At 40.3% G+C, this 14,965-nt stretch overlaps 1 protein-coding gene across 3 annotated transcripts in view; it reads right to left on the bottom strand.

Moving 5' to 3' along the window:
• The window catches only part of ACVR1 (activin A receptor type 1), an 88,098-nt gene that overhangs the window by 24,691 nt on the left and 48,442 nt on the right, over window positions 1-14,965 (bottom strand). For all 3 annotated transcript variants that reach the window (XM_045479898.1, XM_045479897.1, XM_045479899.1), the window contains 2 exons: window positions 8,396-8,671; window positions 4,259-4,456 (listed from right to left, as the gene is read on the bottom strand). In XM_045479898.1, coding sequence (XP_045335854.1) covers window positions 4,259-4,456; window positions 8,396-8,671 — 474 coding nt within the window. The remainder of the gene's footprint in view (window positions 1-4,258; window positions 4,457-8,395; window positions 8,672-14,965) is intronic.

Genomic DNA, 14,965 nt, shown 5'->3' on the forward strand with positions numbered 1-14,965 from the left:
TGTCACAACAAGATGTTCAGCACCCAAACACAATAAAGGAACAGTATCCTATCTTCGGAATGTGTCTGCCTCTCCAATCTGGGTATAGTGCCTTTTCAAAATTGCTAGTGTATTGACGATAGTGAAGTGTGCCTGTCACCTAAATGACAAACTTATATGACATTAAGTCTCAATGAAAACTGTTAAAATATGTAACAGTAGACTGTGAGCTGCATGGAGGTGAACAGAGGCTCATTCTGCCCAGATGACACTACAAAAATATGCTGGAGGATGGGTGATGGAGATGATCTTATTTGGTTCTGAAATCCATGAGCAGGTGATCACAGTACGAGAACAACACAACTATGGGGTTTCTGCATACAGAGATATGAACAAGGCAGAACACTGAAAGCTGATGCTCCAGGGAAAGGGCTTCTATCCTGGAGAGGTAGCACGCTACTGGGGGATGCTTGGAAGGGGCTACTAAAGGTCTTCTATCAGACCAAAGCTAAATGGCACAAGTTGACAGTGATGATGTACCCATTTACCTATGCAACCCCCCCTGTAAGGTGCTGTCCTCACACCACACTGAACTCAGGTAATCAGACACAAATGTATCCACAGAACTATCAAAAGAAGAAAAGAATACTGCCAGAATACTCTCAGAGAAGTAGCAAAAAATCTAGAAAGGCCAGGGTCTATATATAAGACTCTTAAAGAAATGAACCCCTCTTAAGCATGCAAGAGAGAGCAAGTATCTACACCTAAAGCATCAGAAACAAGTCATGGGTATCCTGCTGGGACAGACTGTCCACATTCTGGAGGCAGTCTATTTCCCGGACCGGGAAGACTGACTGATACCACGTTCACATGAGATCTCAAGACTATGGCCCCTGACCCAACAGTAATGTGGGGATCACCTGCAGCCCTGTTGGAAAGGGAAGCTCTCTGTCCAACCCTAGACCTCCTAAATCAGAAACTCTGGCGGGGCAGGGAGGCCTCAGCATTCTGTGTTTCTAGACAAATCTGACACACACTCAGTTTAAAGAACTACTGATCCAGGCCAACCCCTGCCTTACATTGAGACATAAAATTCACACAGGACAGATGAGAAAACCATTTTCCTTCCTACCAATTCCAAATTCAGTGTCAATCTAAACATAAGAAGTAAATTCCAAAAGACACTACTGAGAAGTTTTCAGATGTGCAAATGGACTTAATTCTCATTTCCTGTACAGAAACAGCATGAAGCTTATTATTAGCAGCAAATAAATGCAACATTCCAATGAAAATACAAAATGCAACATATTTTTATACTCATGGTTCACTTGAGGATCATACTGCTCCAGGAGAACTATCTGGTCATCAATTTTTATCATGGGCTCGGAAACTCAAAGGATGCATAATTATAATGACCTTCCTAAGATAAGATATTCATATATTTAAATGAGGTACGTTTTATATGCAATAATTTCAAAAATATATATTCTTTTAATGACAGCTCCTAAAGCTGGCAAGAACGTGAAATAGGTACATCACACCCTGGGGTGAGTGAGATATTGTAAATTAGTACAACTCTTATGAAAAGCAATTTGGCATATGTATCAAGCCATAAAAACCTCCATACCCTGACCTATTAGGTCTACTTGTTTTCGGATTAAGAATTAATTCCCCAAGTGAAAAAGTTGTATGAACTAGTATGCCCCAGGTGGAGGAGACGGGATGTCTAAAATATGAAAGTGGCCACTAAAATGTCACGTGACCACTTAAAACCAGACTAACGTTAAAGGCACACTCAAATGAAAAAAGATGATACAGAACTGTATATATACTATGATTACAATGGAGTCAGAAACATACACGTGGGTGCACAGAGAAGTGGAAAGGCATATAGATGTTCGAACTAAGGGCAGATTTTCTCTCATTTTTCTGTTTTGGTGTAGTAATAACTAAAATATTAATAATAAACCTGAAAGTGTTCAATCCCACATGCAAACCTACTCTGAGTTCAGATAAGGTGATTTCCATGTGTGCATGAGTGCGTGCACATGTGAACACTCATGGGAAAAGGGGGACTAAAAAGAGACGGGAAAATATCAAATTAGTCACTGCCAAGGGACACTAACTGATTTAAAATGAGACACAACATACCCTTACCTCCTCCAAAAACTCAAACCACAACACAGAAGAGAAGCTCGACTCACCGGAATTTTAGGAACTTGAGAACCACCTAAATGATGACGTAAGAGGAAATCAATCAAAAACACCCACCAAAATAGTCTTTCTCTCCTCATGATTTTTTTCCCCAAAATAATGTTAAACAGATGATGCAAACTACCATTTGTTGAGCTAAATTTTAAACTGATGATTCTAATTTCAAATGGACTCCTATTAAGCTTCTAAGAGCCACTTGGGTTTATGCCTGTGACACAGGGAACACGTTTGCAACAAGAATTCTTACAAAGCCCAATCCCCAAGTCTCTGCCAAGTTCGGCTTTCGTCATGCAGGCTTGCTTGGTGCTGCTCCAGCACACCCACTGCCGGACTGCCACCATCCTAGCCTTGGGATATTCGTTTCCGCTTAATTTGGGGCAGGTTCCCTGTTGCATGGTTCATTATGATGCCAATCCGTCTCTAAGTTGTTTGATAAAATAAACTAATTACAATTAAATTTTCAGTTCCAAGATGCTCAAAGATTATTGGTGAGGGGGTAGGCAAATGAAGCCGATGTGCAATTCCAGGCAAAGTTCAGAACTTCATAAATCAGCAAAACAATCTCCCTGTTGCAGATAATTCTCAAGGCACTTGAATGGCACAAAATGCAAGTCAGTAAGCTCCCAATGATTGAGAAACAATTACCAAGAAAATGTTCATGGCTCCATCAGAACAAAGAAAAGAAAAAGAAAACTAAAAGAACTGTCCAGTTACGATGCATGTATGTTTATGTTTAATCTGAAACATTGCTCTTAACAAATTCCCTAAGGGTATCAAAGCCAGACAGGCTTTGCTGTTAGAGAAAAAAAAGAAAAAAGGAAAAGCGGCAGCTTCAGCAGCTACCGTGAAGGCATGCCAGTTTTAATTATTGCACACGAAAGCTATGTTAAATTACCCTGATTCAACTTTCCTCAAAGAACTTCTTATTCTCTGGTTATGTTGTTCAGGAAAATTATGATTGCCCCAAGAATCTCAATCCTTGAGAGTTCGCACATTATTTAATACTTCAAATCCAGGATTCCAGCAAGTGCTAGGAGGGGACAGTATCTTTTGAAAATGAGTATTAATCTAAATATATGCCATTTTCCTGTTTTTCTGCAACAATTTCAGACATGTCCTCTGAAATAAGACTTCCAGTTCAGAAGAAGAAGTTTATTTAGGTGAGTCAAGAGAGCTCGCTATAATAACCACTTTGTGGGTAGCTGGAGAGTGTGCAATTTGGAACAGTATATTTAGTTCTTTCAGAATACAGTGTACTTCTAGTAAAGTTCAACAACGTACTTGTGGCTAATGGGGACACGCGAAAGACAAGAGTAAGTAAGACTTTATTGTATGAGTCACAGGTTAAAAATGATTGACCTATGCTTCTCTCACTGAACACCATTTCAGAAAACGTACTTCTAAGAGGCCCAGCATTAACCACCTGTTCAGGACTTCCTGAATTCAAACTTCATTAATTAAGAAGGTATAGACTGCTTCTCACAAAGAAGTGAATTCTGAGTGTGCAACCTGAGCGTTATTTTCTCAATAATCCAACTTTAGGAAGTAAAAATATCTAACATAGCAGGATTCACACTTCGATTTACTCAAGCATTCTTTCATGTTAAACCTCACTTGTGAGAAGAGAAGAGGAGGAGGGAGGGTGGGAAGAAAGGGAGAATAGGAAGATGGAGAAAGGAAAGAATGAAATATGGACCAATCAAAAGAAAAGCTGAAGAACAGTCTTTTCCAGAAATATTCTTTTTTTTTTTTTAAGAGACAGGAAGCATTTATTGGGGGCTTATACTTGAGGCACTGGGGAGGCAGCGCTAGGAGCAGATGTCCCAGCCCAAAATATTCTTCTTTTTCAACCATCATTTCCTCTTGTGTAGCTAAAATATAATGCCATTACATTCCACCTACTAGCCATAAATCAAATATAGATGCTGATAGCCTGATGTATGATTCAAGGAATAAGTATGATTCATGGTGCATTGTGGACTTAAATATTTCCTTTGCCCTTTTAAAGTTCGTAGAATCAAGACGACTTGGAAAAGGACATTACTACATGAGATCAGATACTTACCATTGCTCACCATACGTCTGGCCACCTCCCACAAGACAAGTCCAAAGGCCCAAATATCAACTCTCTTGTAAGAATCAAAACAATCCACCTGAATGGTTTCATCTAGAACTTCAGGGGCCATGTAGCGTTTGGTGCCCACACGGGGGTTGTTCCCCACATCGAGCTGATTGGTACTCTGGGAATGCATGACTGCCAGGCCTAAAGGGAAGAAGACAACAGGGCGGGTCAGTTCACTACCTTTCTCACAGAGGGTTGCTGAAGGTCTTTCAAACCAACCCCAATCAGAAGCGCCCTCTCATGGTAATCGTGGTCACTGCTGCACTACATCCAGAGCAATCTGGAATACTGTTGTGATGACACCTGTCACCAACAGAAAAAAGAACTAATGCCAGAAACATCCTGACGCTATTAAGTTAACACATGAACCCCTGAGACAAAAAGACTTGGGGGAATAATAAACTGAAGCACCGAAGCACTGTGAGGCCAGTGTTTGAAGTCCACAGGAAAACAGGCTCACATGTTAAGTGGGAATCTCCAAGGGTCTTACCAAAAGGAAATTAAGTTCTCCTGCTCCGCCACAGCTCCCGATTGTGTGCAAACACAAATTTCCAACAGTGTGAGGCAGCGAATCTGCGGTAACGTATCACTACTTAAAGGGCAGACTCCTTCCCTTAAGGAAGGGATGCTCACTTGAGACTTAGCAACGCTGACCAAGCCCACAGGCTTTTCTCTAAAGTCATGCGTACAGACAGCATTAAACTAGCCCTCAATTCAAAGCACAGCTCTCCTGTTAAATGGGTTTGAAGCCCTTTCTTAAACCATCCCTCATTTCAGAATTCCTCAATCAGAGTAACCTGGCATTCCACACAGACCAGGAGGGTTAGGCAGATACATGCATGATTCATTGTGAGGATAAAATTACTTTTTGATATCCATGCTGACCAACTGAAAATAATTCCTTTAACACACAATGAAAAGTGCCACATTGGAACAAGCAGCCTGTGTAAACCTTTGCAACCCAAGGATCCTTTGGGGATCCCTCAGGCCATCTAGGAACACTTCTGCTCCTGCTCTGTGGCTCTGAGTGTGTGCGATGATGACTCCTTATCATGCCACAGGGATGGCACCTGTTATCTCACCCTGAAAAATTACTAGAGACATCAGCGATTGCATTCACTAAATCAGACCGGTTCCTCTTTCCCTGCCTTTTATAATCAACCCCAAGATTCTGTGGCCACTGTCTCCCAAAACATATATACCTCTCTACTGTTTCCAGAACCAAGGAGTCAAAATAACAGAATATAAAAAGGAGCAGTTTAAATAGATCATGGCAGTACTAACTGTGGTGGTTTAAAAATATGTCCTCAAGTTCTTTGAGACTTCTCCTTTCAAGAGGTGAAGTTCAACTCCCTCTGCCTTGAGGGTAGGCTGTGCTATCAAACAGAACCCGGCAGAAATGAGTGTATATCTTCAAAATTAGGACATATAAGGCATCATGGCTTCCTCTCTGCTCGCTATCAGTCCTCTTGTGTTATGAGGCCACTCACACAACCCCGTGGAGAGGTCCCCGTGACAAGGAACTGAGGCCTCCCACCAATAGTCATGTGAGTGGAGCCATCCTGGAAGTTCCTCCAGCCCTCATCAAGCCTTCAGGTGCCTGGAGCTCTAATCGACAGCTTGACTGGAACCCCCACCAGATCCTGAGCCAGAACCGTAGAGCTAAGTCATTCCAAGATTGCTGACCCTCAGATGTGAGATAACAAATTTGTTATTTTATGCTGCTAAGTTTTAGAGATAGTTTGTTACCCAGTAATAGATAATTATCACACTACTTAAAGAGACAAAATATCCAAATGCAATGGGTGAACCTTGACTGAATTCTTGTTTGAAAAAAACAGAAAAATCTGAAAATGGACATTAAATGATATTATTGAATTATCAATAATTTTAGGTTTGATAAAATGATCATGCAGATATATTTTGGTATTTTTAAGAGATGCATTTTGAAATATTTAGAAGTGTTGTGATGTCTGCAACTTATTTTCAAATGTATCAGCAAAGATACACGTTCAGCTACATATAAAGCAAATATGGCAAAATTTTAACAACTGCTGAATCTAAGTGCTGTGGATATGAATGATCTTTATACTTACTATTCCCTCAGCCTTTCTGTGTGTTTGCATTTTTTATAATAAAAAGTTAGAAAAATAAATACAATACTGAAATTTTTGCAGTTTCAAATAACAGAACATGATTTCTAATGAGTGATCCTTAATTTCTGGGTATAAAGTGAAAAATTAAACAAATGATGATCTTACAGGACGAGCTGTCTTCTGTTCAAAGGATCTACTCCCTGAATAATAAACACCTTAACACAGATTTTTCTACAAATCCGTGTATCTAACTGGAAGGCTACAGGCCAAAAGAAAGACAGATGAATCGCGAATTACTTGGACTTACTGAAAAACACCTCTGACTCCCTATCAAGTCCCATAACCAAAGCCAACAGCCTCCTCAATTTTCCATCTCCCCTAGACCACTGGACTATAACAGCAACCACCCTCTGAATGCTTATCATTTGCAACGCAAGTATTGTAACTTCTGAATCTTGTAAGAATCATGTGAGGTAGGCATAAGTGATTTTTAGTAACATGAGTAATAGTTGAACGCAGCGTTATGAACATTTGAAACAGTACAGAAGTACAGTGCACAGTGTCAAACGCTAAAGTGTTCCTTGCTAAGCCCCTTACCCTAACACCGAAAATAAGTGGTCGTGTACTTCGGGCAGGTAAACAGATTAAAACACCTGCACAGATATACGGGGTGAATAACTGGGAAAATCAGGATTCCAGCCCAAATCACCCTGCTCCAAAAGCCATGGCATTGCCATGAAAGTCCAGTACACCACAACTACAACTGCCCACAAAAAGCTTTAGAGCCATGCCCTTTCAATGCTATCCTTAGTAGCTGTCTTCTCACACTTGCAAAACATTGTACAATAATTCTCAGCATGAATGCAAAGACTTTAAAGAAATAACAAAAGAAATAAATTTTCCTGACATGTCGAGTCTTTTGTGTTTAAAAACAAGAATAAATTCTATCATCTATATCATAGAGCTAATACTGTCCAAACCTTTATCAGCCTACAAGTATGGGAATACTAGGAACAATAACTACAGGTATATGGAGGAAAATAATATAAACCATTTTTTAATCAAATAGAGTGAGGACTCTCAATAGTCCACTGACATGAATAACCAATATTACAATTCAGTTCCCATTAGCGTAATTACTCAGCCAATATCCAAGGAGTCTAAGTTGAAGATGGTTTTATATACAATGTCGCTATAAATGAAAACAGTCTTATTTATAATGCAATTAAAGCTCACACTGAGCAGTATCCTAACACCACAGGAATGAGGTATCCCAGCAGGGCAAATTGCGAACTGGGTTAGGTTTTCTCTTTCTTCGTTGACAATTTTGCCATGGTTACAGAAAAAAACAACTTTAGAAACATTTTCAAGATGAACTCATTCCCTAGGTTATTTGTGTACCTACTTTGTGTAAAGGTTTGGGAAATGAGAATGCTACACACTATTGGTTGCCTCTGAGGGTGGGCTGGGGCAGCGACGCACTGCATGAGCATGAAGTGACTTTCCAAAGTAATGCGAAGGTCTAACTTTCGATAGACATTTGGATTTTACAGCACTTGTCAAAACTCTGAGAATGTATTACTTAACGTTTGTTCGTTTCACATGAAATTGAAATTTCACCTGGAAAGAAAAAAGTAAACACACAGTAGTCACTCTGGTGAATGACACAGTGGTATACATGCTCGAGTCTTTACAAGAAAGGGCTCTTTTGTGTGCAGTTTACTTAATGCATCAAAGATTAAGATGGATTGATGAGAGGGGATGGATGATGTGTGGCAAAGCTTAAGAACAGTAAAATGTTGATGGCAGAATCTAGGCGGTGGGTATACAGCTATTCACTATGAAGTTCTTTTGATTTGTCTGCATGCTTGACATGTTTCATAACGAAAGGTTGCGGGGGGCAGTGGGATGGATGCAACCTAGCTAAAGGATGGACTGCAACAGAAGTAAAAATGGTAATTAAGAAATATTTTTAAAAATTTACCCAAATCTGCTATGCAACACTGTCCATTCTTCTTAACCAGGATGTTTTTGCTCTTTAAATCTCGATGAGCTATGGCTGGTTTCCCTTGGGTCCCAAATATCTCTATGTGCAAATGTGCGAGACCACTAGCTATAGACAGCACTATTCGCAGGCAGCTAACTGTATCCAGAGTAGTAAGCTGAAGATAGTCATACAACGATCCCATTTCGTGATAATGTGTAATTAACCATAACTGGGTACTGGAGTGTCTTGATGTCATGTCTGAAGCAATAAAACCTGGAAAGAGCAAGAACAAAATTAGCAGACATGTAAGAATTTCACATTATAACTTTCGGTACACAGAAATAGAAACCTATAAGATAGATACCACCTACAACAAAAAATCATTAAACTTCCATGAAAGAAGGTTTACAGAGGCATCAACAGAAAAATGCAATACTATTTATTCCATAACAAGGTACTGCTAATGAATAGGAAATTTCCATATTCATTTCCATGACAAATAATCCTTTAAAATATTATACATTGCATTAAGATAGGAAGAATATCTTCGTGTTTACCCATAATGATAGCATCAAACTCTTTATCATGCTCATATTCCAAGCACAGATTATTCATCGACCACCCGACCTAGGGGCACCTGGGTGGCTCCATCGGTTAAGCGACAGACTCTTGATCTCGGCTCAGGTCATGCTCTCACAATTTGTGTCAGCGCTCTGTGCCGACAGTGTGGTGACTGCTTGGGACTCTCTCTCCCCTCTCTCTCTGCCCTTCCCCCATTCACACTCTTGCTTGCTCTCAAAATAAGTAACCTTAAAAAACATTTAAACGTTAAAAAAAAAAACATATAGTATCTAGACACCTATGTTCTCATATTGACTCTGCCTGTGATTTGCTGTGTAATACTGGGCCACTCGTTTAGGTTCTCTGGATTCTCTCTACTCAGATGAAAGATAAAGGGATAAATTTATATTAAATGACTGACTACTCATCAAATAAAAAAGAAACCAAATATAATAAGCACCTATGATGCTCTTTGTCAATCACACAAGAAAACTAAGATAATAGTGTCTGTTGGCTAGAGAAGAAGACAGATATAAAAAGGAAAAATTACAATATAATGTAATGAATATAATGAAAAGTACTGTTACATCTGTAAAGGGCAACATGAGTCCCAAATAGGGACTGCTAATAATTCAGACCAGATGTTACAACAGGCTTCCACCAAGAAGTGATAACTGAAGTGGTCTTTTCAAGACCACTTTTCAAGACTTCTTTTTAAGAAGTGAGATTTGACAGAGGTCGATAAAGTGGTAGGAAGAGATTTTTCTAGACATTCTGAGGGGACCCTTGAGCAAAGTGAATGACCTCTAGAACTTTCTAACCTATGGAATAAATTGTGATGTGCATGCTTGCCTTTTCTGCTAGAGGTGTTTTCCATGCACTCACTCTCACATGCTCTCTCTCTCCATATATATGTGTGTGTGTGTGTGTGTGTGTGTGTGTGTGTGTGTGTATGTGTGTGTGTGTATATATATATATATATGTGTGTGCTCTCTCTCTCCATATATGTGTGTGTGTGTGTGTGTGTGTATATATATACACACACACACACATATCTTTTTATATACACACATATACATATTTTATATATGCACATGTAAATATTTATACACACACACACACAATACCCCGCTAATGTCCACTACAGGCAGTGACATTTGGAACTTATAAATAAAAGAATATTAAAAACAAAAGAAAAGCTGTGGCTTCAGGAAGGATTAAATGACTTGTGAAAGGATGTAGAAAAACACAAATACGTGGAACATGTCTCACACTTGCATAGTGCTTGATATAAAATTCGTGTCACTTTCACATGTATTTTCTCATGGGATTTTTCTCAATACACTAGTAACACAGATATCATTACAGTCAGTTTATAAATAATGAAACTGCTGCTAGGAGATGCCAAATTACACATCCATTAAGTAGCTGCCGACCCCAAGTTTGGTGCTAGCCATCTGGGTACACCATTGCTTACACAGAAAACTCTGGGAACAAAGAAATGTCCCCTATTTGATCATCATCAGCAGCAACAGAAGCAGCTAGTAAATACTGGGACTAACAAGGTGCCAGGCACAGTTCTACATGGTCTGCACATAATCCTCCAAAAACGACAGAAAGGAGGCAGAAGACATCATTGACGTTAAGGCCAGTAATGGTCCCAGTAGCTTGGCTCTAGAACCCCTACTCTTACCCATGATGCCATACTGCCCCCAAACAAGCTCCTTTCTACTCAGAGAAAGACAATTTGACACTTGTATCCATTGGACATCTGCAAAGTAAAGGAAGTAATGTTTCCACACGTGATACCCTACCTCCTTCTCCACTTCCCTCTGAGCTGGTTCCCACAGGCAGCCTCACTCCTGCACGCCTTCCCCTCTCCAGTCTGTGTCACCATAGCCATTTCTCCTGGAGCCCTTCACAGGCCATAATATGTGTACTTACCTATTAGTCATTCTTACTAAAGAAAATGTTTCTGCTTTATCCTTTTAAACCAAATGATATTGTTAATCATGTTCAAAAATAAATATCCTAAACTATAAGCACCACTGAAAAGAAATTAAGTTACTGTTTGTGTATTTATATAGTCTCTACTGATTTCTCTGCTTAAGGGAGAAAGAAGTCTCTGACTGACTGATGAGAGAGAGAGAGAGAGAGAGAGAGAGAGAGAGAGAAAGAAAGAAAGAAAGTAAGTAAGTAAGTAAGTAAGTAAGTTAGTTTATTTATTCACTTACCTTCCCCTAAGCCCCTTAGGTTTTAGAGAAGGATTTTGTCCCATTAATTATGCTCTAGACCTTCCAGGAAAATGACTTTTAAACAGGCAGGATTTCTTTTTAACTGTTTATCTCCCAAGTGTGAATTATAGACCTACATTTGTTTGAGAGTACTAGAGCATTTTTATGGAACTTTTGCAATTTCAGTCAAAGCTCTCTACTGTTAGGGAAGATTGAACAGGTACCTGGGTGGAACGCAGGCACAGCCATTGGATGTGTTCATTAACAGGGAGAAAAAGTGATTAGAACAAAAGCCTCTTAGGGGTGCCTGGGTGGCTCAGTCAGTTAAGCGTCTGACTTCAGCTCAGGTGATGATCTTGCGGTCCGTGAGCTGGAGCCCTGCACTGGGCTCTGTGCTGAGAGCTCAGAGCCTGGAGCCTGCTTCAGATTCTTGTGTCTCCCTCTCTCTCCACCCCTCTCCTGCTCACACTTTCTGTCTCTCTCTCTCTCAAAAATAAACAAATATTTAAAAAAAAATTTTTTTTAAAGAACAAAAGCCTCTTATTTAACAGCTAAAGTCATCCTCCCAGGCTCCTCAAAAATGAAAATAAAACCCAAAATATCATGTTAGGTCACCAGTGGCCCCTGTGAGCCTCTCCTTGGTGACCCACCCAGGAACCAGGAGCTGGGTAGCTATGACAGCTGAGGAGTGAGGCCACTACACTGTGGGGCACGTGCTGCAGAGTGTTGGGCCCCAGAGCTGGATGGCTGGGTACCAACTGGCTCCACCATTCCCAAGCTGGGTGATCTCACACAAGTCATGTAAGATCTCCACCTTGGTTTCCTCATTTGTAAGATAAGGATAACGTCATCATCAATCTCAAAGGGGTACTGTGAGAATAGAAGAGTAATTATAGGTACAGTGCTTCATATGATGCTCAACACAGGAAGTATCGAGAATAGCTGGTTAGTACTACATTTTAGAATAGCTCAGTATTCAATTAAAGCCACAACAATTTTGTAATGTACTATCTTTTGCAGGTGGCTTCCTTTACTTCCACTTTGGTCTCAAGAAATTCTGATTAAGTGGTTAGGCAGTACCACTTAGGAGTATGAGGCAGTTCTAGAGATGGAGGGTGGCGATGGTTGTACACGGAGAACATACTTAATGTCACTGAACTTCCTGCTTAATAGGATTAAAAAAGTAAACTTCACATTTTACTATTTTTTTTTTTTTTAAAGAGTGTAAGATGAGACTTTGGAGTAAAATTCTCACATTGACTCAACTCCCTTGGTCTTAGTAATGAGGAAAAGAATGCTCAGCAACATATAACTTTGGCCAAAAGTCGCACAGTGGGGTTGTTAGTGGTGCTGAGAGTAGAAACCAGCTTCTCAAGTTCCTGACCACCGTTCCTGCCACCACATAGCACAGCCTCCCATTACCCACTTGTCTGTTGACTTCTACACCAGACAGAGCAGAAGGAAGAGCTGAAAGCCACACGAGTCATTTGAAAGATATTGTTGGAGGGGGATAAACAATGAGGGTGCGGAGTTTTATATGTATGCATATATGTGTAAATGTTTGTAATTTTTTTACTCTGAGGGGCTAGAGTTAGCAATACTCAAGGGTGGACGGAAATCATGATCCGATACCCAATACAACATGCTCCTTTGATAGAAAAGGAAATGATCACAGAAAACCTTAAAGTCTCTATATCCAGAAAACTGTACAGCAAGGGAACGAAGTTGAACCAAGTTTAGCCAAAAAAGAAAAAAAAGAAAAAAGAAAAAAAAAAGAAAAAGTGATGCATTTTTAAATGAGCTTTCTCAACTAAAAGAACTACACAGTAAAATCAGTTCATACAGCTGCAATTATGATGATGTTATTAGAAGGATCTCATGAACACAGAATTTCCTTGGATCATTTGGTAATAAGAAATGAACAGTGTTTTGCAACTATGTGGTCACTTCTCTCATGTGAATCATTATTGCAAAAGTGACTTTCAGGTTTCTCTTATGATTAAATCTAATTTACAACAAACATTTACTGAGCACCTACCATGTGCCGGGTACTGTCCTTGGTTCTGAGTATGAAAGTAAAAACAATGGAAATGATTCTTGTTCTCGGTATACAATGGAATGGTATCACAGTTCATTTAACTCAAAAGCACTGATAAAGTGATGATTTGCATAGCCCCGCAATATCTAGAGCGTTTTGCTCCATGAACCTGTGAGCCCATGAGAATAAGAAGGGGTGCCTAAACATGCCCTTCCGCTAATGAATCTCAGAGCCCACATACGTACTTATTAAGAGTATGTGCACCTGCCCATTAACAGAATTCCACCCTTGAAAGATGAGTACTTCTTATACATCACGGCTTCTAACATAACTGATGCTTTATCTGTTACTCAACCTGTCTGCCCCAGTGTCAGAGGAACAATTGGGACATTTAAGGATAGTTTTGACTGTGGATGAATTTTCACCTCATACTCTTCACTGTAGAATCACAGAAGCAGTTCCCTGACCTAGCTACCACATAGAGTACAGAACTGTGATTTACAGACAGACTGCCCAGCGTGACTCTCAGCTCTACTCTCTAACCTGATGGGTGCCGGGAACCTCTATACCTTGGTCAGCTCATCCGTTAAAACTAGCGAAACAAGAGTATCCACCCTCTTATGACTGTGGTGAAGATTACGCGAGAAAATGCACATTAAGCGTGTACAGCAGTGTAAGTAGTAACTAGTGTAACTGGTGTTGAGTAGTCATTGCTGTTACACACATGCGTCGAACTATGACACAAGGTAGTATGTGAGCAGGGCCACAGCGCAGTTACAAAGCGAGGGCGTGCAGAAAAGCACAAGTAAGTCCTCTGGGATAAACTGAAAGGGAATTGGGCAATTTTGATGGAAGGAGGAGTCGGCGGAGTGTGGGGTGGGCTCATGGGTGATCAAGACCACCGAACGAAGGTACGGACACTTGAATGTTCGTGGCAATCCCAAGTAATGGCAAATATCAGAAGTGGCTGCCCTCTGGGGATATTTGTAGAGGAAGGCTGAGACTCCTTGGGACCCCAACAAATAAGGAGTCTGGATTGGCAAGCCCAGAAGGCACAAATGTGGCAGACCATGCAGGAGTCATCAAAGACTCCATGAGAAGTATAGCAGGGGAGCAAGATGGACTGGAAACGGGAGACCAACAGTAATGACGCAAGTGAGCACGACTGGGTGACAGTGAGGGCCCAGCAGGTAAGGTAAGGGGAGAAGACAGCAGCAGAAACACACAATTCTAAGATGGAACACACAACCATCCTGTCAAAGCAAAACTGTAGACAACTGTCAAACCGTTATTTGCGGACAACCTGACTCGGGTTTAATACGAAATTGGCAGCGATGGAATAGAAATAAATTCTAGTAATGGCCTTCCTATAAGCCACATCTCACCCAATAGCCACGAGGTGTCCAACACTATCCTATAGAGTCCATTTCTATATAAACTTTATACCCACCAATAAAGCATCTGAGCAGCATTCCCCATACATGTATTAGTATAAACACATTTAGAGAAACTTTCCAAAGACACAGAAGTCAATGGGAACAAGGAATATTCTCACCCCTTATACTTCCAAAGCAGTATTTCAATGGGCTCCTCACATATTTCACAAATGGTTCTAAGCCTTCGTTTCCAAATTAAAATGGATGCTAAATCCCTCTGTAAATCTGGGCTTTAAAAACCATGCCTAGTTTGAGGGAACGTGCATTTAATTATGATGTCCCTGGGAGCTGTGAATCT

Source organism: Leopardus geoffroyi, chromosome C1, assembly GCF_018350155.1.
Source record: "Leopardus geoffroyi isolate Oge1 chromosome C1, O.geoffroyi_Oge1_pat1.0, whole genome shotgun sequence".
NCBI classification, from domain to species: Eukaryota; Metazoa; Chordata; class Mammalia; order Carnivora; family Felidae; genus Leopardus; species Leopardus geoffroyi.